The 23,520-nt window shown below is 43.2% G+C and overlaps 2 protein-coding genes across 11 annotated transcripts in view; both read left to right on the top strand.

The window, feature by feature from the left end:
* The window catches only part of LOC108152191 (rab11 family-interacting protein 4B), a 39,131-nt gene extending 15,834 nt beyond the window's left edge, over positions 1-23,297 (top strand). For 4 of the 10 annotated variants that reach the window (XM_017281342.2, XM_017281338.2, XM_033386450.1 and 1 more), the window contains 7 exons: positions 3,155-3,193; positions 3,919-4,033; positions 20,500-20,634; positions 20,694-21,150; positions 21,219-21,367; positions 21,691-21,729; positions 21,970-23,297. In XM_017281342.2, the coding sequence (XP_017136831.1) occupies positions 3,155-3,193; positions 3,919-4,033; positions 20,500-20,634; positions 20,694-21,150; positions 21,219-21,367; positions 21,691-21,729; positions 21,970-22,098 (1,063 nt within the window). In that variant the 3' untranslated portion in view covers positions 22,099-23,297. Of the gene's footprint in view, positions 1-3,154; positions 3,194-3,918; positions 4,034-10,709; positions 10,811-12,626; positions 12,716-15,973; positions 16,949-20,310; positions 20,417-20,499; positions 20,635-20,693; positions 21,151-21,218; positions 21,368-21,690; positions 21,730-21,969 lie in introns of those variants that run through there. The other 6 variants (XM_017281343.2, XM_017281341.2, XM_033386449.1 and 3 more) reach the window with 5 other exon arrangements.
* Positions 8,890-9,846, top strand: LOC108152193 (peptidyl-prolyl cis-trans isomerase). Its single transcript, XM_017281347.2, has 2 exons — positions 8,890-8,999; positions 9,071-9,846. The coding sequence occupies exon 2, from the start codon at positions 9,109-9,111 to the stop codon at positions 9,601-9,603; it is 495 nt and encodes a 164-aa protein (XP_017136836.1). The 5' UTR covers positions 8,890-8,999; positions 9,071-9,108; the 3' UTR covers positions 9,604-9,846.
* Positions 23,298-23,520: the final 223 nt, after the last annotated feature.

Raw genomic sequence — 23,520 nt, 5'->3', positions numbered from 1 at the left:
TTAAAGTGTTTCTGAGTTTTGCCTTTGACTTTTACTCCCGTGTAACCTCATAACAACAGATGGAGCCCTTTGTCAGGTGATCACTCAGTGGAGGAGGTGCCACTCCCCCCCCCCCCCCCCCCCCCCCCCCCCCCCCCCCTGCCAGTCAATTAACAGTTGGGTGTTAAAGTGGATCGGTGATCGTATACCGATTACCCTGTATTGAATCGCCTGGAGAAGCCAACGTCCATTGTTGGAGAACTATTCGCCCATTGCTTCTCCCTGTTAGCACTCCTCTACACTCCTCTGCAGCCTTGTTGCTTTTACATATTTTCCGCCTCTAATTATATGAATTTCATAAGCATTTCAGAGAGAAAAAAAACCAAAAAAACTCTACTCGTAGTGCTGTAAAATTCATTCTAAACAACAATTGAAATTCCACTCCATGCACCCACCACTCCCTCTCCACCATTCCCAATACCCCTCACTTCTGCTGACCCCCCTCTCCATCTCTCTATCTCTCTCTTAAAGGCTAACGAAGCGGAACGCAATGCGAGCGGGGGGAGAGGGAGAGCAAATGAACGGTAATTGTGGTGCTAGAAGGGGGTCTGCAGGGTGTGCGGGGGGGTGTTCTGTTATTCAACAGGTGCTTGGGCGAATACTTTGACAGTTTTTTTTTCTACCTTCCTGTTTTAGTGCCCCGTAAAGTTTATGTGTGGAGAATCAGAAACTCTCTCAAAAACGCTGCCATCAAGAAAACCAACCGCAGACCATAACTTCCGGCCCACGTTTCGAATTTCATTTCGATTTTTTTGGGGGGGAAGAGAACACTCCCTCGGCCTCGGCATCGGCCTCTGCTCTGCTCCCTCCGAGATTCAAGGTTACCCAAATGCTGCAACTGATTCAGTCATTTCAGCCTCTCCACCGAACTCCCTCCTTCCTCCATTTGCTGCCAACGACCTTAATCATATTTAAACAGCTTTTTTTTTTTTTGGTTTGTGATTACACGGCATTACCTCGATCATTTTTTTTCTGTTCCATAATTAACTGTCATTTTTTGATTCGTTTTCTTTGGAGCGTTTTTGTTGTTTTTGTTTTAGTTGAAGCCACATACAATTATGTTTTTGTGCAAAAGTTTAATGGGTTATATCAAAACTATTATTTGCCATGGTTTTCCAGCATTCAATAGCTTGAGGGCTTCCACTTTTGGGTTCCAATTTAATGTCAACTTTAAGTTGCATCAATAGCAGCATGCCACCGCACTGAGTCATAAAATGCAGCAACCCGGCAAACCGCAGCACAGTGGGTGCAACGAACCATCTGCCATCCAGCAGCACAAAAGCCTTTAGCCCATAAAAACGATGGCAAACAAAAATATGATTTCGACTCCGAAATTGCAATGCGCCTTACAGCTGCCACACTGCCAACAGCTGTTCGAATTTTCAAACTAAAAATATTGAAAAAAAAACCAATAGCTCGTTGAAGAACTTTAAAGGGATACCGCCTAACCCTAGATCGGCTAAAAGTGGGCTGAAAGAAGTGTTTTTTTCCCACTGTGCGCAGATGACTTTTCGCATTTTCCACTCTTTCTGTTTGCTGGCACAAATTGCGCAATATTTTTTTGCTGCAAGAGCAGCGGCAGCAGCAGGTTTCCCCAAACAATTTTTTAGCTTTGCTCAATTTTCAATAATTTTCTGGCATATTTTTTTTTAAGATTTCTTGTTTGCATATTTTTACGAGCACGCCACTCCAGTTTTTGAAGTCTTTTACTTATATAAAGTCGATTAAAAAATAAAATAAAGTTTCTGCGAAAATTGTGGCCAATTTGCATGGTTTTATGTTGGTCCTACGTTGTGGTTTATGTCGGTTTAAAAATAGAGTTCATAGCAGAGCCATAAAACCCAGATGAGACAGATTTTCACATATGCGTGTGTGTGTGTGAGTGTGTGTGTGTGTTGGAGTACACGTACACCCGAAACTGGGTTAATGAGTTCAGTTGGGGCCTCATAGAAGCTGGCGGACAGTCAGTAGAGGGTTCGTAAGAGCGGGTAATTGATAAAGTTTGAAAACTTTTTATTTGTTTTTCGCACATTTTTATGTAATTCTCCAAAACGTAAACTATTTGCGGTTTCGCTTGCTCATACATATTTGCCATGAGATCATCTTTAACTGGAAACCGCACAACAAAACAAAACAAAGTACCAATAAATTACTGGAATGCCCAAGTTTTATGGGGACTGTACGGTTTTGGGGACACTGGCTTGCCTTTCCCTTGCAACGTGTTTTCTTTTCTTCGGGCAAAATGTCTCCCACCTTTGACCTATATTCGTGGTCGATGTGCACTGGGACTGTGTGCAACAAAGAGGATTTCCAACGCCACACCCTACTTTTACTCAAAATGAAGCTGTCTGTCTTTCTGTTTTTCTGTTTCTTTGCCTGCCGTCATTTTTCGTCGTCTTTGGTTTCCTCGTTTGTCCACTGCTGTCTGTTGCTGTTGCAAATATTTATGGTACTCTACTCTATTTTTTTCGTGAAAATAGATTGTATTTTTATTAAGGCTTTTATACTGGCGGAGTTTTTAGATTAATATTCCACCATTTAGCGTTGGGCATTCTAAAACAAAACCAAATCTCTGTCGAGAATACCATTATTATTTTTTTTATTCGAGTTTTCCTATTGTCGCTGCCGGCACTACTGCCACATTTTCTTGGCTGTCGCGATTCGACGGCTTTTGTTGGCACTTTTCCTCACTTTTTCATTTTCTACCTGATCGCGTGGGTGGCCATTGTTGTTGTTATTTCTCTTTCCTTTCATTATCACGTGTTTTGTGTCTTTTTCTTTGTTGTTGTTTTACAAGTTTCTTTTTCGCTTTTCCCTATTTTTCACCGTCAATGTCAGGCATTATTTGCATTTCGAAAATGTTCGAAATTCCTTCTCTTTCATGGCTTGGGGCTCTAATGGGTTGTGGGGGAGATTGGGTTCGAATCGGTATCGAAAACTAACAAAATATCTTCTCAACCTATTACTAACAAACGCAAAAAAAAAAAATATTATCAAGACTCATATTTATTTGGTTATTTTTCATAAATTTTTAGCGGATTTTATGGCATTTGTATAGATTTTTTCGTGATACTCTCTATTAAATACTAAAATTGTTCTTCTAATTCTCTTGCAGTTCTGGCCGCAGACAGATTAGCACCAATGCCTTAGCCAGGTAAGTTTTATAACTGCAAAGTGACTACATATATAATAAAAGCTACCTACACACTTTTATCTAATCTGCACTGAGATCCATCAGATGCCTAGATAAACCTCCGCAAAATACACTTTAGGAGTTAGATTATAACAGACAGACATTATACAAATATTTTTTGCTCAGCACGATAATGGACAAAGATAGTCTTAAAAATAAATAAATAAAAATGCCTGCAGCTACAGGTGCTAAAGTTTTAAGTTCACAAGCTACCGCAGTTTTAAAAGAATTGAATGTATGGTTTGAGTCTCTACTAAGTATCTAAATGTAAAAATACAAGTAGTATTACATTGTAAAAGATACATTTTACGTAGCGGCGCCACCTGCAGTTGTATGGCGCCACCACCAGTACGTCGTCAAGTGTCGCCACATTAATCTACATTTGAGTCTACATTATATTTACATGTGATGTATCAATATAACTATTTTAATAGCAAAAAAAATCAATCTGTGCCGGATTTCCCCGGATCAATTGCGATTAATATTCCAAAACTACCATTAATTGCTAGAAAAGGGACACTGAAAAGATGTCCCTACCCTTTTATTCAGTTAGTTAGAGATAGATTCAGCAGGCTTTTTTCGAACCTGCGACCAAAATTGTATTTCTTAAAGACAAACTTGCAACTTGAATAATTAGTGATATCTAACGTTTACAAAAATTCCTTTTTGCTTGTTTTCTTTTATAGCCAACTCTATAGATCATCGAGCTTTAACTCCTCGGGCCGTAGCTCCAACTGTGATACAACCGAAGACATGTACAGCGATATAAGCTTGGAGAATCGCCATGACTACGATTATAGGGTAAGCAGAAGCTCCGTTCTTCAAAGCAATATAGATATGAATTTGGGCGATCAAATATGATTGCGACTCCTATTTGGGTCCTATTTATTGGATTCATTGACTTGTTATACATGTTTTCTTGCACAATTTGCCCTCAAAAAGTGCGCATTGAATAGCGGAGTCTGCGTAAATCACCCAGGCAATGATTTGGCAGAAAAACTGCTTAGAGACTGTCAATGTCTGTCGACATTTCATCAAAGAAATGACCAATCAGCAGGCAAAAATTGCACTTGAACGGATCGGCGGCAAGTTCGCTTCGCTGCGGCGATGATGTTTCCCAAGATATGCGCATGTGGAAATCATTTTCATTGATACTCGTACGAAATTCCAAAAATGTTTTCCATTGAAAAAAAAAGTTCCCTGGAAAAGTGACTTTGTGACTTTTCACTATGAGATAAAACGTGTTTTCTCTCCCCCTCCCACTCCCTGCATTGCCATTGCCATCCCCCATCACCTTCGCTGGCATCTCAGAGATTGGAGTTCGTGGCTACCTCTGGCAGGTGAAACTTTACTTTTGGTCTTGTGTGGGTTGCTGTTGTCTGCCACGATCCAATCCGATCCGATTCAATCCGATTGTTATATAAAAAGTGGAAAGAGATGGCATTTCACTTAGCTCTCCCTGGCCACGGCCAGGCCGTCTACATTGGCGCCTCAAGGTCATTGATATGTACTCCCCCGGCCTCTAAAATTATTGCCAATTTGATTTCCCACCCGGCGGGGGCAGCGGTGCCTCTGAAGAGCATTTTGATCAAGTGCCAAAGAGGTCGGACAATTGTAGGGAGGTTGCAGATATTTTCACTTTTTTGGGGAAAGGCTGGCGGGAGAGACAGGCTGTTGTTGGCGAAAAAATATAGTTTTTTCGATCACATTTTACTTGGAACTTGAATCTTATTCTAACAATTTACTGGATACATTAAAGAGATAGAAAAACATGCATTTTCTCGTGGACCTTTTGTTTTTCCTTCTCTCTCAATCAAACTTAAATTTCGACAAATACTTTCTTTCCTCTCCAATTTGTGGCCCTCTCCAGCGAACGAGTTCCGCTGAGGAACTCTCATTACTCCCCAAGGAAAAGCCTAAAGAAAAGCGCCAGGGCAGGGGCAGGGGCAGAGGATGTGAGTGTGACAGGTGTAAAATTCGTAATTACAAAAAATATGCAAATGCACGCCAGAGAGGGCGAAGAGAAAGCCAGAAAAGGACAGGAAAAAATAAAGCTGAAAAGATTTGATTTGCAAAAAAAGCTCACGTACGAATCAATTTTTGAAAGGCTGAGAGGCCAGGCCAGGCCAGGCCGGCCGCAATTGTTCTTTTATGCAACAGGCCAACGGGAAACGGAAGTCGATTTGTGGGAGGGAAGGGTGGAGTGGAGTGGAGTGGAGTGGGGGCCAGAAGATCGTTACAAGTCATAGAAGTCCCTCGCATTTGATTTGATTGTTGTGTGAAACTTGGCGCTGCATACGAAGTGAGCTGAAAAAGCAAAAAAAAAAAGACAAGGAATCGAGACGGAGGACTGTTGTGTCGTGTTGTGACTGTACCCACAATTGCAAAGCTCTTTTAAGCCTGGCTCAGAACTGAATTTGTATCTTCTGGCATTCGTATCTGAAAGTTTTCTGTGGAAATCGGTAACTTTCCACCATCTCACCTTGGCCCAATGCCCGGGAAAGTGTTAAGCGTATCCAAAGAGATTTTCACTGAACCAAATACGATTTTCGTTTTAATTTTTCTTTCACTTCTTTTGGCCCAATTCCATCCCCTCCCATCCCATTCCATTGCTCACCCTTCTTTTCAATGCTCTGTTGGCGGCTTAATTAAGCTGAGGTCAGTTTTGGTTGAAATACTCGTATCTAAGGCGGAAGAAAAAGAATCTCCAACCAATGGGCTTATATAAGGCTTGAGGACAGTGATTTTCCGTATTCCCATTGCTGTCGGAGGATGATCGCAATCTGCTCTCCCTCTCTCCCTTTCTGTGTGTGGTTTTGCATCGTCGCACTTATGCAATTATAACTGTAGGCACACAAAAAAAAAAACAAAACAAAAACAATGCCACAATTGCAATTTGTTCAATTGTCAGAGACTTGCATAGAGATAGAGAGGGAGAGAGGGACCCCGACAGATGGCACGGGAAAGATCTATTTGGGTTAATACATGCACAAGTGGAGTGTCTCCGATGACGAAATCACTTGAGGAGTTGCCCAAGCAAACTGTTTAGGATTTGGTAATCTCTCAAATTGAATATCTCTCCATCTCTGAGGCAATCTGAGGCGGCTGTGGGCTCCATGACGAAGGCGTTGACTGGAAGCAGCCACCTACAAGGCAACGCATAAACAAAAAGCCCAGGCCCATGCCCAGGCCCAGCCAGGTGTCTGCCTGCAGAATGCATAAATAGAATAATGGAATACTCAATGAAGCAATATTCAATTCAGAGAGGAAGGAACTGGAGGTAGCTGCATTTGGCAATCATTTTCTGGGATCAGTTTTGAACCTGCCGCTGAAGTCCGAAATGTGTAACGGAACAAAGTATGAAAACTAATTCCCGCAGAACGGAAAAAGCAGAACACAAATCCGAGCAATACGAAGAAGATGGTACCCACAAGACCGTTGAACCAATACCGTACCATCGTGCTCATCGATCGATCCATCACACACAGCCCCCTCCCCATAAAGAGACACCAACAAATGGGCTCCCCACCTGCAATGGCCGTCTTATCGATTAAACAATTTTGCTGGCACCTTTGCTGCCAGCGACGCCCACCTTAAGGCCCAAGACCTCAGACCCCAGAGCCCAGAGCCCAGACCCCAGACCCCAGACCCGACACAACATAAAAAGCATAAGGCAAAACCGAAAGAGATACTAGGAAAAATTCGTGGTGTAAAAACCATAAACGAAAATCGATTTTAACCCAAATGTGACGTTGACCCAGAAATAGGAAGACAAAAGACCCGTAGAGACTGGGAACGAGACTTGGCTCTTGGATGACTCGGAGACTCGCAGACCCACACACAACGAATCGAGGCATAAACGTTGCAATTATCATAATTAATGCAAATGCGCCTTTAAATAGACCGAAAAAGAATTATACACTCGGAGATGTTTACGAAAACGTTTAACCTAAATGGTGGGGAAAATTGCCAGAGGTGGGCTGAGGGCAGGGGAGGGACTTCCTTTCGCTCGACATTTGAAATCACTTGATTTCCATATCCATTATCTATGTTCCTTTTTTCCTGCCACATCTAATAATAATCTTGTTGGTTCTTTTTGGCAACAAAACAGCGCACATTACCTCGGGCACTAGCTTATCTTACCAATTCTAGTGGGTGAGTGTGAAAACGAACCCAGAAAAGTGTTTCTGCTGCCAGTGCCGGCAGTGTACAGCACTGCTATCTAAACTGAGAAATCGCCCAAAGAATTGGCCATAATGTGGATTTATGTATGTTCCCACTCGCACACACCGCGCTCTGCAGAGAGGCGCCCGAGGGGCCTGCCATGGCCTGGCCCGGCTCTCGAGGGTGGAGGCGAGGGTGCGGCTCTTGCTCTGGGACTGGGAGCAGTTGCCAAGCACAAATCCTACGCCTTCTGTTAGTCTCCATTACGTCATGTCTGTAGTCTTGTATCTGTTTTTGTAGCTTTTTTCCATTATTTTTGCACAAGGTTGTACAAGGCAAACGGGGCGTTACATTAATGGGTAACTAGTCGCATCGAATCCAGTTGGGGATCGAGCGAGGCTGCACTTGCCGCAGTCCAGCGCCAGCTTTGGTCTGGCTCTTTCGCTATTTGGCCGTACAACAATTTATGATAAATAATGAGACAGTTGCTGCTGTCTCGCAGCCACTGCCGGCCCGGCCTCGCGGAGAGTTAACAATTACGGCCTACGTGCGAATCAGTCGTTTTTATGCCTCTTGTAGCTCTTATACCACATCATCTTGAACTCTTGCCAATTTTTCTGGGGAAGAAGAAGTGAAATGAAAGCTCTATGACTTCCTTATATCTGATGGGTTTTCGGGGGATATTTCGAGCAGATCTCAATCGAAACCAAAAGCCATCCAATGACAGGTTCCCCCACAGAACTGCTGCCGTCTGAGTCAGGTTCCCTAGCTACCAGGCAATCTTATCGTATACCAACCTTCCTAGGAGGCCCTCTTTTTAGGTATTTACCCCGAAGTAGCCACCACTTTGGTGCGTTGCCCCGACAACTAACAAAACACTGAAAAGTACGAGTATTGTGTACACAGAATGAGCCAAACACAAACACAAACAAACACAGGTATACATATACTATCTGAAGCTAGTAGGCTAGGAGGGGGTGCTCTATCGAATGCAAACAAATGCCTGAATTGTAGTTGAAATTGCGACTTCTTGAAAACTTGGATAATTCTCACAGCTTTTATTTACCATGGTACATAAATATTGGCCAAGTTTTTTGCCTAATTATAAGAACACATACTCATCGGGTATATATACATTAGGGTATACTATACGGTTGGTACACAAACGAGAATGAAATGCAAATAATGCGGGTTTTGATCATTCACCGACTCTTGGGGGCTGCGGTTGACTCAAGAGGGGGATAAACAAAACGAGAAGTCTAAAGAGAACATAGTTACGTTGCAGGATCTATAAAGATATCGAAATATACATATATCTCTGAGCTGTTTTATAGCCGAAGATAAGGCTGTGCGTAAGAGACTTGTTTTAGTCTTAGACTTTCCCAAGATCTAGTTAGCTTTTCTTGAATGTTCTGTGTACTTTTTAGCCAGAAATTCGAAATATTTTTTGTATAAAGAAGGCTGTGAAATCGGTTTTGCCCTGACTTCAGTCCTGATACTTGAAATCCCCACAAAAATCTTTAGTCTAACTCCAACCGTTCCAGTGTTCGGATCTAAATATTAGATTTTTTCTCGCACAAAGTAATTCAAAGTAATTTTTCCGGTAAATATTCGTAAAAAAAGTTTGAAGTTTGTTTTTGGATTTTAGAAAAAAAAAATAAACCCCCTACTTAGATCTGGCTTCAGTGCGTTCGCTCAGTAATATAGCGAAGATGTCCTTGCCGCGAGTTTACTTCGACATTACCGCCGGAAACGAGAAGCTGGGACGTATCGTCATGGAGCTGCGCTCCGATGTGGTACCGAAGACGGCTGAGAACTTCCGTGCCCTGTGCACCGGCGAGAAGGGTTACGGCTACAAGGGCTCTCCCTTCCACCGTATCATACCCAACTTCATGTGCCAGGGTGGGGACTTCACCAACCAGAACGGAACCGGCGGGCGTTCCATCTACGGCAACAAGTTCCCCGACGAGAACTTCGAGCTGCAGCACACTGGACCGGGCATCCTGTCCATGGCCAATGCCGGGGCCAACACCAACGGATCGCAGTTCTTCATCTGCACTGGCAAGACCAACTGGCTGGACCGGAAGCATGTGGTCTTTGGCAAGGTCGTCGAGGGCATGGAGATTGTCCAAAAGGTCGAATCGTACGGCTCCACCACTGGCAAGACCTCCAAGCCAGTCATAATTGAGGATTGTGGCGCTCTATAAGCCTGCCACACACCACACGCCCACACACCACAAATACTGAACAAAAACCAACAAGAACTAGTTCATTTATACACTTCTTGACATACACACACATGTAACAAAAAATGAACCCGTTCAGTTCACAAGCTTGGCATTCATAAACAGCATTCCACATTTCGACATAAAATCAGCATTCATAAACAGTATTGGATTGAAAAATGTACACGCAGCAAATCCTCAACAAAGTGTTCTGTACCACCATAATGTCTTGTGTTTTAATATCTGGGAAGTAGATTGAACTGATTACATCCCTTTAGGATCTAGTTCCCTACAACTGAGTCATACGGCCCTTTCGTTGACTTTTCACCCATTTTGGGACTGGTTCCCTCGGTGAACTACTTTTCTGACTGGGGCTTTCCTTTGCTTTTCCACCCTATTAGTGTTAATTGACTCAATTCTGTTGGAGAGCTGATTCTTTGCACTGGATACACGCATTCCACACCCAACATGCTACTTCACCCATGCACTTTGAACGAATCTCTAAAGAGCTACTTTGTCTGCCTCCATCCCTCTCTGTCCCTCTCTGTCTCTCTCTTTTCTAGTGCCAAGTTGCTCCCTTTCCCTCCTCTTGTACGAGTAATACAAATTTCCTACGCTCCTAAGTAGCATTAGTCGCATTTTTCGTTGCTGCTGCGCTGCCTTTACTTCGCCTTTGCCTTTGCTCTTGCTATACCCTGGACGAGGGTATATTGAGTTTGACCAGCTGTTTGGAACGTACCTCTGCGTAAACTAGTGGTACCACATAGATGTCCCCGAAAAAATCTCTCGAATTCTCTAAATTATTGCAATCACAATTCCATCAGCTGACAAATAACTCAAAACAAACTGACACTCGACATTCGATCGATCTGCCAGGGTATTGAAAGCCTCGGCACCCAAAAACTAGCCCTCCTCCCTCGTGGTTTGCTTCTGTTTTTGGGCAAACAAAACAAGTCGCGGATCCAGCTGTGTGACGACGCCGGCAGAGACGCCAGCGTTGGGCGCTTGGCGCTCGTAGCTCGGCGCTCGCTGGGGCCGCCGGCGCTCTGGGTCTGCGCTCTGCTCAGATTGCATTTAACTCTTGCCGCGTGCGCTACACGAACAGCGGCTGACGGACGGAACGGAACGTCGTCGTGTTGGGGTCGTTCGGCCCTCTGCCGCTCTCTCTCTCTCTCTCTGTCTCTCTTTGGTGGGTTTCGCGTGCAATTGAAAATGCAGCTGCTTGGCTTGCCATTGCCGTTGCCCCCTGTTGTTGCACTCTCTTTGGGTGGGTGTCCAAACAGTTTGCAACCAATTTTCGTGCCAAAAAGAAAAGAAAAAGTGCCAAAAAAGTGTAAATTCCGTAAACTGATACTATTTTTTATTTGCGTGTGTTGGTGGCCGTTTTTTTTTTTATCGATCCAATTCGTTTATCAGGTGTGTCAGGTGCCGCGGCCTGGCCGGCTCATTAAACGATTATTTAATAAGCGAGTGTGTATGGAAAATACAAATAAAGTCCAGCATAATGGCGAAAATACACTGTTAATTACCAGCGTATGTTGTGGAAAAGCCTTACGTGTATGTGCCCCGCAGTGCCGCCGGCTAATCAAAATTAATACCCTCCCTCCCGAGTCCCTTGTAGTCCCGAGTGCATATCCATCCCATCCCCATTCCCATCCCCATCCTCTCCCGAGGCAATTGCTTGATTGATCACAAATTGAAAAATGCGGTTGAATAAGTCTGCGAAAGTGTTTCATGGAAAAATGGAATCAAGTGTGGCATCAAATTGATAAATGATGAAACTGACGACAAAGAAAAGGAAAAACACTCAAAAAGCTATAAAAAAAAAAAGAAAAATAATGAAAAATTTAATAAATTTGAACCGTTAGCCCAGTCCAATATTTTAAATAAATGGATAAATATAAATAATATATTTATCTTTTTTTTTGCTGTGACCCAAGAAGATTGTTTTAAAAAGATTATTATTAAGATATTAAAGATTAAAGATTATGCTCTAATCAAACTATTTTCCAGCCTAATATTAAATGAACGTTAGGTATGGGAAATTCGAAAAAATTTCTAAAAATGTTCCTAAAAACTCCTAAGTATGTACCTTCAAACCATTAAAAGTTTTCCCTGCATTTCCTCTCACAACATTCGTTGTATTACCGTTTTTTGGGATAATTTTCTACTGCATAAAAAACGTAAAAACGATTAAAGAAATCCACAACTTCCACTTGGAATCACGCACAGAATTTTGAAGTTCATTCAAAAAGTATCTACCGGTGCACCCAAGAGTGGATGCCCCTTCTACAGTGCGTTTTCCATACCGTTAGCTTCGGGAATATGGAAAATATTCTTTCATTAGCAATGCAAAGTCAATTAGTAGGCATATAAATCTAACGGCACAAGCAGAAGAAGGGAGGAGACGTACCGGAACTAAAAACAAAACATAAAAACCAATAAGAAAAAAGGTCTACGAAAAAGAGCAACAAAAACAGGCAATGACATCAACGGAAGAAGGAGATAGAGGCAGAGGCAGAGGCAGACACCATCCCGCATGCGTCCCGTCCCGTTCCGACTCGGGCCACTGCTCGGGTCTGCTGTTGGTTCGTGTCCCTGCTTATTCACTTGCGCTTTTGTTTGTGGCTGCGTATCGATGGAGAGGGGGGCATGGGCGGCTGCTATTAAATTCCTCATAATTATGCGTTGTCGCTGAGTCAAGAACCAAACATACATATACATGTATGTGGGAGAGAGAGATGCAGGAGCCGAGAGAGAGACACCCTCGGACACACAGATGGCGAAAAGTTTTTCTCGAAATTGTGGATTGTTGATACCCCCAGCCCAGCCCAGCCCAGCCGTAGACGATCGTTTCGTGCGTTCTCTGACTTTTGTTTGTTGATTATTATTTTTCCTATTTATAAAGATTGCTCTCAGTCGCAGTCTCCCTCTCTGGGGATCTTCTCTCTTGCTCTCTTTGGGAATGCTTTGGATGATTGTGCCCCTGAATTTGTGGTTCTGGTTCCATTCAGTATGTTTTCGCGTTTCGCGGCTTTCAATCGACACTGGTGGTGGGCCTTGTGTGTCTTGTGTCCTGTCCTGTGTTCTTTCTGTAATCAACACACAATATTTGAATTTTGTTTAATACTTACTTACCATAATTCAATGTGAATATTTTCGTTAAACAAAAATCGCTGCACATGAACCAACAATGGATCGGAAACTCAATCTTTCCGAAAACTCTTTGGCTCTTTGTTGGATTTTCCTTTTGCCAACATTTTCCTACTTTGTTGCATGAAAAATGCGCAGATGAGAAAAATTTGCATTTAATGAGCTCCCCACCCATCCATAAAGCCAGCCGATTGTATGCAAATATTTTGTGGAATTCAATTTTGCTGGGGCTAATGATAATTTTCTTGTACGAATCCGAGTATGTAAGGCAGCAAATTGTTGAACCGATATTGAGATCTCGGCGGACAAAGCTGTCAAAAAAAGGAAAGTTTGCTTCATTAAATATTAATGTTTTAATTGCCTTGGTTCAGTAAACAAAATGTGTGATATTCAGCTAATTGCAACTCCGTTTGGAAAGTGCTCCTCTTTGAACTAGTTCCGTGAGAACAACAGCTCCGTTCCTAATTAATTCTTCTCAATAGACTAGACATTAGAACATTATCAGTCATGACCTCCTATAGCTTGTTTGACCTTTCTTTATTTGTGTCTGTGTGTTTTGTGTGCGACAAGGGCATCTCGGCCATAAAACTCGTCGAACATTTCGATAAGCCTGGCAATGAGTCCGTCCGCCCTCCGTTCCCCACATTGTTTTCAGGCCGAAATAAAGCACGAAAACGGAATAAATAGGAAAACCGAATAGAAAACTCAAGCAGGCATTGCATTTTGTGGTAATTAGAGACTTGTTGGATGGCCAGCAGAATCCAAACAAAAGATGTTCCAGAGCAACGGGAATGCCTCTGTGGAGGGGAGGGAGGAGGATATGCAAAGAGATTCCTCTTTTTTTTTTGTCTACGAATTTTGCCTTGAAGTCTGAACAAAAATCGTATTTAATGCTCTGCTGGCTAAGCAAAGAGAGAGGAGAGATTGCTTATATAATGTAGAGAGGGAGAGGGAGAGAACTAACTGTGATTGCCAGAGTTGTCTGTGTATCTTGTGGATTTCATTATGATGCAAAGCCCAGGTGAGATATGTGGGTGGGAAGAGGCAGCGGCTAGAATCAGAGTCAGAGTGTGACAGCAAACAGCTGTTGTCTGTCTGTCCGTCTGTCGGCCTGTCTGGACCCCGTCAAGCCGTGAATCGAGGTTAGCATGTTGCCTCAGTTTCACCTCTTCGCGTGGGCGGGCGTCGCCGTCCAAAAGGTGCATCGCGAATGCAAAATAGGCAAAGAATTGCACGAAAATGAGGTTAATTTTGGCTTAGCTGGAATGGATAGGAATAGGTTAAAGCTGCACCAATGGAAGTGTTACAGATCCAACTAAAACGTCTATCATGCCCCCTATTCTCTGGCCCTATTCCTATCCGAAAGTCCCAAGTTACGGCACTACATAAATGCTTTATCTTCGGCAATAAAATCGAATGATTGCAGCGGGCCAGGCCCAGAAATAGATCGATTGGCCTCCAGTTCAGATCTTGAGCGGTGAACGCTGACAGATGCATCATAAAATCTGTCTGCAACTTTGTACAGATCCCGAAATATTGCAGTTGAAAAAGAAAATTGTATTCCAAGGCGCTTGTTTCACTCACTTTCGGTTTTTGATCGTTTTCGAACGAAACGAAACAAGTTGGTCGACAGGGTCTTAAATATTTGTGGCTTGGGTTGTTCACCAGACGAGCGGCTGGTTGGTGAAAGTTGTTGTTGATGTTGTTGTTGTTGTTGTTGGTCCATTGACAAAATTGGACATAGATCAATGGTTTTTGTGGTTGGAGTGGAGTGCTTCGACTTTAGTTGATTTCTTTGATATTTGTGTGGTTTTTGTCTTTAGCAACATCCTCGCACATCTGATCTTGAAGATCTTGGATCTTCTGGGATGTTCTCATTCCCACAAACAACAAATAAATTCAAATTTATTATGACAGGCCACTTAAACCCATTTGACATGAGAGCCGCTGAGCGAACAATTGTGCAGAATACTCATCTCTTGGTTGTTTTCTTCTCAAATTGCTCTGCTCAGCTCTGCTCTGCTCTGCTTTTTGTGAATCATGCAATTTATTATAAACAATTTAGCAGCAGAAGGAAAATTCCGTCAAATTCATGACACATTTTCATTTAAGTTCTCTGGCGTTGGCGAATTGAATCATCAATTGGCTGCAAGACTAGCCGAATGCTCTCTGGCTGCGTTATGCAATTCTACAAGTTACAGAAGAATTGCAGATGGCCAAGAAGAAGAAGAAGAAGAGAAGCAAGAAGAAGACGAACTGCATGCTCCAGCAGATTTGCTTCTTCTTAGCTGCATTTCATAGTGGCTGTTGTTGCTGTTGTTGTTGCTTTTGCGATTATCTACACGAAGTTCATCAATTCCACTAGGAAATTAAAGTCAGGCAGAAGCCCAGAAGACCAGAGACCAAACCCAGTCGTGTAGAAAGAACCAGACCTGGAAAGGGTAGGGGGTCTCTTGGGTAGGGGGCAGGGGTAGTCCAAGAAGTTCATGATTGTTCTTGGATTGTTCTTCTTTGTCTGTGTCGTCTCTCTCTCTCTCTCTCCCATGTTTTTCCATCGCCCATTTCCTGCATGAAATACAAAAAATTCAGCCCTGCCCTGCACTGCTCTGCCCTGCTGCCTTGGCTGTATTTTCTTTTGCTCCTCTTTTTCCATTGTTTCCAGTCGATTTCTTGCTCTGCTTTCTGGCCAAATCCCAATCTAAATCCCCAACAATTACCTTTCAATTTGTTAAGAACTGTGCTAAAGGCCATCCGAGTTATCCGAAAGCAGAAATCATTTTCTAAGCTTCTATTCATTTATTTATTTATTTTTCTGCACAATTCACTCTTCCGCCCGAGGGGAAAATTCTTTTGTTTTTTGCCTGAACTTTGGTCCAAGAACAGTTCAAGAAACCCACTTTTGGGGAGACATCTGTGGGGCACAGAGCCCGAGAATGAATTAAAACTGCTTTTAATTGTGAGAAAACCACTTTGGTGGGGATCGGTAGAGGGAGGGTGCTGGAAAATGGTGGAAGAAGGAAAGGCAAAGAAGTCTTTTAAATTTAATGATAAATAAATTACACTAAATTATGGAAAATGTGAATAAAATTAAATGAACTTACGGGCATAAAAGATGTGACTTAAAACCATTAAATAAATACGCAACTGTTGCCAAATAAATACCGTTATACCAAATAAAATATATGAATTTTTCATGTAGTCAGAGCCAAGCCTTAAAATGCATAGAAAAGTGCCTCAAACAAATGATTGAAACTATCTGAAGAATGTGCCTACAAAACTAAGAGACAAAAATACTCGAGTCTTCCCCAAAAAAAAAATAAACAGACAGCACAAAAAAATACTCATTAAAGTGACAAGCAAACCAGTGCCACGCCCCGATAAATCTACATATAAAGCCAAAATAAAGCAAAAATTAAACAACAACAAGTAAATCATGAGTAGTCAACCTGCCAGCCAGCCCGATAGCATCGATCTAGCCTATGATATGTGGGCGGGCCAATTCGAGTTTGTCGGACCCACAGCGCACCACCCGCTGGCGAACAAGAGCCACAACAACAACAGCAGCAGCCTGAACAACAAGTGCCGGATCGGAGGAGCAGGACAGCCGAGCCGGAAGCTATCGACGGAGAGTCTGGAGGATTTGAATCTGAACTTCAATACGAGCTCCACGCAGAATCCGCTGAGCAACGCCTACAGCCTGGGCGGCGGCGTGGGGGACTACGAGTATTGCGGCTTCGGCAAGCATCCACCCATACTGATCGATCAGGAGACATTTCTGAGCCTCAATCCGGCCGACTTTGAGGATATAGTGCCATCGAATTCGGAGCCCAGCTCGTTGGTCTTCATCGAGAACAAGTTGGAGGCGAATAACAACAACAATAATAACAACAACAACAGCATCGAATCGAACAACAACCATATCAATAGCAGCCACAACAACAAAGTGTACAATTTGGAGACGTTGACAAGTAAATTCAATAACAAAACAAACAACACAAACACAAACGGATTCAAACTGGAGAACATAAAGAATTTCAAAAACAAATTACTCTGTGATTTCGAGGATAGCAGCGCCGGTGGTGGTGGTGGTGGCGGTGGAGGCGCCCCCGGAGGATCTGGCAACAAAATGAACGGTGCACTCAGTGCCGAGATCTGCGACAATCTCAACGAGCAAGTAAGCAGTCCCCCTCCCCAACCATTATTTACCCTTGATACTGCTGGGGACTCGGTTAATTCCATCAAAAGTTCAGGGTTCACTCTACACGGTGGGTGGTAAGGGGGCACCGGGGCACCGGGGTGCCCAACCACCCACCTGGGGGTTCGCATGTCATGACAGATATACTAGACAGACTCGTGGCATGTCAATAATGCCAATTCGCTATAAATTCACTGCACTAGAGTGCAATTAGCTTCAGTCTAACTTTGCATTGCCTCGGCTCGACTGCTTTGTCCTTTTATCCGAAAAGGTGGAATTTCGAAAATACGATTGCTATGCTGGAAACAAATGATGTGAGTGCCATACCATTTTTATTGTAGAGTTTTGTGGGAGTTGCGGGTCAGCTGCAGCAGTTCTCTCACCAAACTGTGTGTGTTTATGGTTTCCTTGACATATTTACCTTTTTCAACGTCAAAACCTAGACAGAAATAACATTTCAATGTCGAAGAAACTTTTCGCTGTGCCTGTCGTATATAATTTGCCAAACATCTGCTAACTATAAACAGAAATAAATTATATATTTTTTGCTTCAAATGAGATCAGCATCATCAGTCAGTCAGTCACTAAGACAGACGGAGAAGAAAAGAAAAACAGACCAAAAATTTCGAGAAATTAGTTGAAAAAAAACGAAAATGAATGATGAAAAACTGTAACGAAATTGATGATTAGGAGCTTATAGGGGGGGAAAAATGTGTCAACGAAAGTAAGAGAGAACTAAGCCCAAATGAGTGGAGCCCTTGGGTGCCGAGAAAGCAGCTCTTGGAGCGTTAATTTCCAAGACGATTGCTCTAGTTACGGACTCCAAATTAAAGGCGGAATAGAAACCAGAATCGCCCCTTTCTTCCATAAAGCATCCCACTGTGAACGACAGCCCAGAGATGCGGAATATCTTTCCACACTTGCTGGAGGTCAGTACTTTGGCGATAGCCTCCAGCGGATGCCCTGCCCGATTTGTTTACCATATCGTTTGATAAACGTAGCAAATGCAGGGCATTCTATCGCCGGGCGGAGGAAATGGAAATCCAGTCTGTGCTGCAATCGAGCATCGCTTTTGGGGTCAAAGTTAATGCTGATTATAAGGCCCGAATGCTTCAAGATTTTCGAATTGTTTTCCATTCTGCTATTTATGACCCGTTTAATGACTGGACAGAGGCGCGAGTAACGGAAGCCGTTTGGGGCTCGCTGGATAAAGTCATAATTGTAGAGAATTTTTTGGTGATTAGAAAATAAAGATGCGGTTCTTGGGTCACAGTGAGGGGACACATCTCGTCACATGATGTCTCTGGGAAATTCCCCTCGAGAATAAACTCGAATACAGGGTGCTCTGTTCTAATTTTGGGGCCCAACAGCTGTTGCGCATTTCCGCACTTGCCGCCGAAAAACTTCCCATCAGTCAGCGGGCACCTGTCAGGCCTTCAACTTGTCAAAGCGAAAACTGGAAAAATCAAAGGCCAGGCAGCGGCACTCTGACCCTGGAACACCTTTCAACTGCCACGCTGTCCGCCGAGGAAAGACGGAAAGTGACAAGAAAAAGTAAAGCCCATTTAGAGAAGCCGTTTCGTTGCCCCCCTTCTTAGGCCGATTCCAGCTCCTTGGGAGCTGGCATGTCATCGTCATCGCCATCGCCATCGCCGTCTTCGTCTTCGTCTTCGTCACTTGTTACTCAATTTGTCTTACAGTTTTATTGTTTTCTCTTTATGCTCCAACAACAGCCTTTTTTTGTATTTTTATAGCTTCTGTACTTGGCTCCCTTCATACCCTGTACTTGGAGGGTATATCCTCTCGAACCTAGAGTTTTTTTCCGCTAAATCCTCTTGAGTTCCAAAGTCCGAAATCCAAAGGAAATATTTATGGATCAAATATTGGTTTTCTTAGCACAGGGTATCCCATGGTCGTTCAATGGCCCTCCTCCCTTTGTTTACGTTCTGAAGAACGGTTTCTGAATGAGAAGCGACTTCTGTTTATGCCGCCGCCGCTGCCGATGCTTCTTCTTCTTTCACTATTTTTTTCGGAGGAATTTTGTAGACATTTAAATTAAATTCTAGTTTCTTGCTGTTTCTATATAGCACTACTTATATTTTCTTCTCTTTTTTTTTTTGTGTTTTGGCATGGTTCATTGTACACATAGTATACAGGGGCCCCCGAATCGAGAACCCCGCCATATCGCACACTGTGAAAGTTGACTCAGCGACTCTCTCGCATTCTCTATTTCTCTCTGGATCGGAAACGTTCTGTTGGTTGTTTTTGGGAGGTTGCTGCCTCTATTCAGTTGCTGCCGCGCCGCGTTTGACGTCGATTGTGTTCGTGTGGACGTTCGTTGATATAGAGTATAGAGTATAGAGTATAGTGTACTCAGCCCTGCCCTGCACTGCTCTCCCTATACTACGTATATGCTTACTGTATTTATTCTGTAAATCCAGCAAAACATTGTGGCCCGCAAATTGCATTTAATTAAGCCTAATTGAACCTCAGGCCAGACAGTTTGGCAGCCATTGCAATGCGACCCCCCCCGCAAAAATGTCGTTCGCCAATTGAACTTCTCAATTGACATTTTCCAGAGCATTAGAACATGGGGGAACATGTTGGGTGTGGGGGGGACGCCCTATGGGTGCTTTAAAAAATGAACTCCCTTAGTGGACAGTTCTTCGTAAGTGGTTTCAGGCACCCTGTTTCCATTGGCTCTTATCAGACACTCACAACATCCTGTATGGCCCCTGCATTCATCTGGCACATTTCCTATCGCTGTGCAACATTTTACAGTGTGGGTGGATCATGAGTAAGCCTACAAAGTGCAAATAAACACGTATCGATGAACACAGATTTTTGCACATTCCCGCGATTGTTGCTTGAGTGGCCAAAAGCCAATAGCCAAATGCAAAACGCCAACGAGAGGCACTTGCCGCCTTCTGCTCGAGTGTCTGGCTGCCCATGAGGCGTATGCGCAATATTTATGAGATACACATGTGATATTCATATGGGCAAGGCATGCGATATATGCGAGTAGCACTAGCCAACAAAAGTTTCTGTCTGGAAACATTGAGTAGTGAACTCCATAATCAGCAGCTTCTTTTCCGCTGTTCAATAGTGTAATTAACATTGTCGTTGTCGTTGTAGTTGTCGCTGTGGTTGTCGCTGGCTTGGTATTTTTTAAGAAAATAAACGAGCCGCCCGCCGGCCACAGTCGCAGTCTGCATCGGCCATCAACTGAGCAAAGACGACGCGAAAACAGAGAAAACATTTAAAATCCATTTCCATTTCCATTTCCATAAAGAAGAGAGCAGGGCAGTGTGCATTCTTGAACAATAATGTAAAGACAGAAAACAAAAGAAAACATATAGTCGGCAAATGTATTTGAAATATCCCATGGCTGATGTGCAGTTGGTGAACGATCTGCTCCTCGATCTGCGGCACATGAGAAACGATTGTGTTAGTGGAGACACGAACCGAACCGCACAAAGAACGGTCCACTCATATTGACTCTCTCTCTCTCTCTCTCTCTCTCTTTCCAGCTGGAGCTGCTGCAGCGCAAGGTTGATGATCTGTCGGATACACAGAATATAGCCGAGGATCGAACGACACGCACCAAGACCGAATATGCAGTGCTCCAGGCGCGATATCACATGCTGGAAGAGCAGTTCCGAGAGGTGAGTAAACCGCATCGCATAGCTTTGAAAGCATTGTGCTAAACTAAATTGTTCGCCAGTCGGAGCTGCGCGCCGAGGAACGCCTGGCCGAGGAGCAGAAGCGCCACCGCGAGATCCTGGCCCGCGTGGAGCGCGAAGCCTCGCTGCAGAACGAGAACTGCCAGATGAAAATCAGAGCCACCGAGATCGAGGCCAACGCCCTGCGCGACGAGGCGCAGCGCCTGCGTGTGCAGTGCGATAAGCAGGCCAACGATTTGCATCGCACGGAGGAGCAGCTGGAGCTGGCACGCGATCAGATCGCCGTCCTCCAGCAGGAGTACGAAGAGCAGCAGCAGACACTGCGCAAACAGGAGATGGAGAAGAAGTCCGCGGAGGAGCTGATGCTGGAGCTGAGCGGGGAGCTGCAGCGGGCGCGGGAGGAGAACGGGGCGAGGGCCATGCCCACCACATCGCCGGAGAGCATAAGACTGGAGGAGCTGCACCAAGAGCTCGAGGAGATGCGCCAAAAGAATCGATGTGAGTGTTCGAAATGGTATCCTCCCCCGATCAATGCCCTAACATCAAACATTCCTATCTTCCCGTAGCACTCGAAGAGCAAAACGAGGAGCTGCAGGCCACCATGCTCACCAACCAGGTCACCATGCTGAGCACCGGTGTGGAGCAGGGCCGCCATCTGCTCAACGGTACACTGGGCAGCCTGGCCCAGGAGCTGGAGGAGATGTCACAAGCGCAGGTGTGTATCCAGAACCCTGGAAACTGTGAACCCGTGAATCCCCCCACCCCCCGTGAGATGCCTCACACTTCAGCTTTTAGTCTTTGCTGCGTTGTCCACACCCGATCCACCACCCACAATCCACAATCCAATCCATACCCACACACAACACACACAATTAAAGTCACTAGCCAAGCCTGAGCACACGCACAGTCACCGCGAAAAGAATACGTGCCGTTTGAGTGTCCTAGTGGTCGTACCGCATTGCGTCCTCCCATATATACTTGCATCTCGTACTCGTACTGTCTATATCTGTATTTATATTGAAATTTATTGTATTACAGGAGTCTGTGGATTCAGCCACATTAGCATCCTTAAGTCAGGTAATGCTTCAATCACGCCACAATTAAACCCAAAATCAAACACGGTTTCGGAGCCACTGTGCACGCCTTGCAGTTATTGAACTTAATCTGAGGGTTCATTGGTCTCTAATCATTTCTCAAAAACATTTTGGCGTGGTCTCTAACTTCATTTCTTGTTGTACATTTCTAATGGAAACTCTACTTTTGTGTTCCCAAAACTTTTCTTTGACGTGAGAACTAATCGAACATTTTGTGTTACAGCTGCAACAGGCCTTCCAGGAAAAGGATGACGAGAATGTCCGGCTCAAGCACTATATTGATACCATACTACTCAACATTGTGGAGAACTATCCCCAGCTACTGGAAGTCAAGCCCATGGAGCGCAAGTAAAGCCGAAAACGAAATAGAACCAGAAGCAGAAACGTAACCTGAAGAAGAACCACAACCAGAAGACACTGGCGGCCGTGTCGCAACCACCTAACAATAAACACCAACTAAAATGAACAACTAAACTAAATAAAACAAAATTGTACTTTACGTTCATATTTTAAGCTCTAATCTATTTAGATATTTATACCTAATTTAAGGCACTAATTTATTTTGTAACAATTTATTGTAGACTAGATTTTTAAACCAAAACAACACAGTAGCATCTTCCTTAAAAGGAATACCATTAGGAGGAAAAAAAACTGTATCCCTGAAAGCAAAAATCCTTAAATTTTTAATATGCATGGAAATTTGTGTTGTTTTTTTTTTTTTTTTTTTTTTTTACACGCTTTAAATAGGCGGAAAACAAGTCAGAACAAGTTTTGTCGAAGTTTCTATGTGTGTATTTTCAGGATATTAAGATATTAACTATAAATAATATTAGCCCCTAAGAATTGATATTCGTTTCTCCTTACAAATGGAACCGAAACCCAATAAGCTGTTGATCCAATGACAAGTTACGATAATTGCTTAAAATGTTTGAGGGCTGGCTGTGTATAGCGCGAGATGAGAAACTTTATTGAAATGTTAACGTTTGAAACGAGCTATTTTCCAATTTTCGTTGACATGGGGGTAGCTGTGAAAGCCTGCACGGGAACTGCTTTTCAGTTTAATCAATATTTTCATTACCTATGTATACTACTCTCTCTTTCATCCTTAATCTACATATAACTTCTTTTTATTCCCACTATGACCTTCTCGCTGGCTATCCCCAAAGTATGTAGTTGCAGAAATCTATCAAAAAATTTGCGTTTATGGTATGGACAATCCCAGGATATGAGACGGAGTTTTAGTTTGAGAAGAATCAATTATCATTAGAAAGAAAGATATCATAGCCCAGAACCATATGTCAATGTATAGCACAGTAACAACTTACAGATGCCCCCAGATGACCACATGGCCAGGGGATTCACATTCATTCTACTCGTACATACATAGATCAAATAATACGTAATACTTACTCTGCATATTGTTTATAACCCAATTAAATGGACGCAATGTGCAAACATTTAGGGATCGGTCGTGAGCCCAGAAGCTCTCAATAAATACGATCCCTAATAGACTAGAACAACTCAAGTGGTCAACCCTATAGGAACTAATAATATATCAATACAACTGAAGCAATTATGATATAATACGTAAATCAAAATTAGATTGCCTTAAATGAAATCGTTTAAAGTGTTTAGGCCTTAGATAACTCTTTGAAAAAACAGTCCATTGATTAATGATACCATACTAATACCATGGATTTTTAAAATGTAATTTACCAGATGCAAGTCGAAGAACTTTATCGGAATAAAGAGTAATATTTTATAAAAAGAAGCA

This window comes from Drosophila miranda, chromosome XR, assembly GCF_003369915.1.
Source record: "Drosophila miranda strain MSH22 chromosome XR, D.miranda_PacBio2.1, whole genome shotgun sequence".
In the NCBI taxonomy this organism is placed as follows: domain Eukaryota; kingdom Metazoa; phylum Arthropoda; class Insecta; order Diptera; family Drosophilidae; genus Drosophila; species Drosophila miranda.
Note: the sequence above shows the minus strand (reverse complement) of the source record. Positions and strands in the feature narration are given on the sequence as shown.

What these genes read in the sequence shown, in the direction of transcription:
- LOC108152193 (XM_017281347.2), top strand. Translation starts at nt 9,109, where the DNA reads ATGTCCTTGCCGCGAGTTTACTTCGACATTACCGCCGGAAACGAGAAG.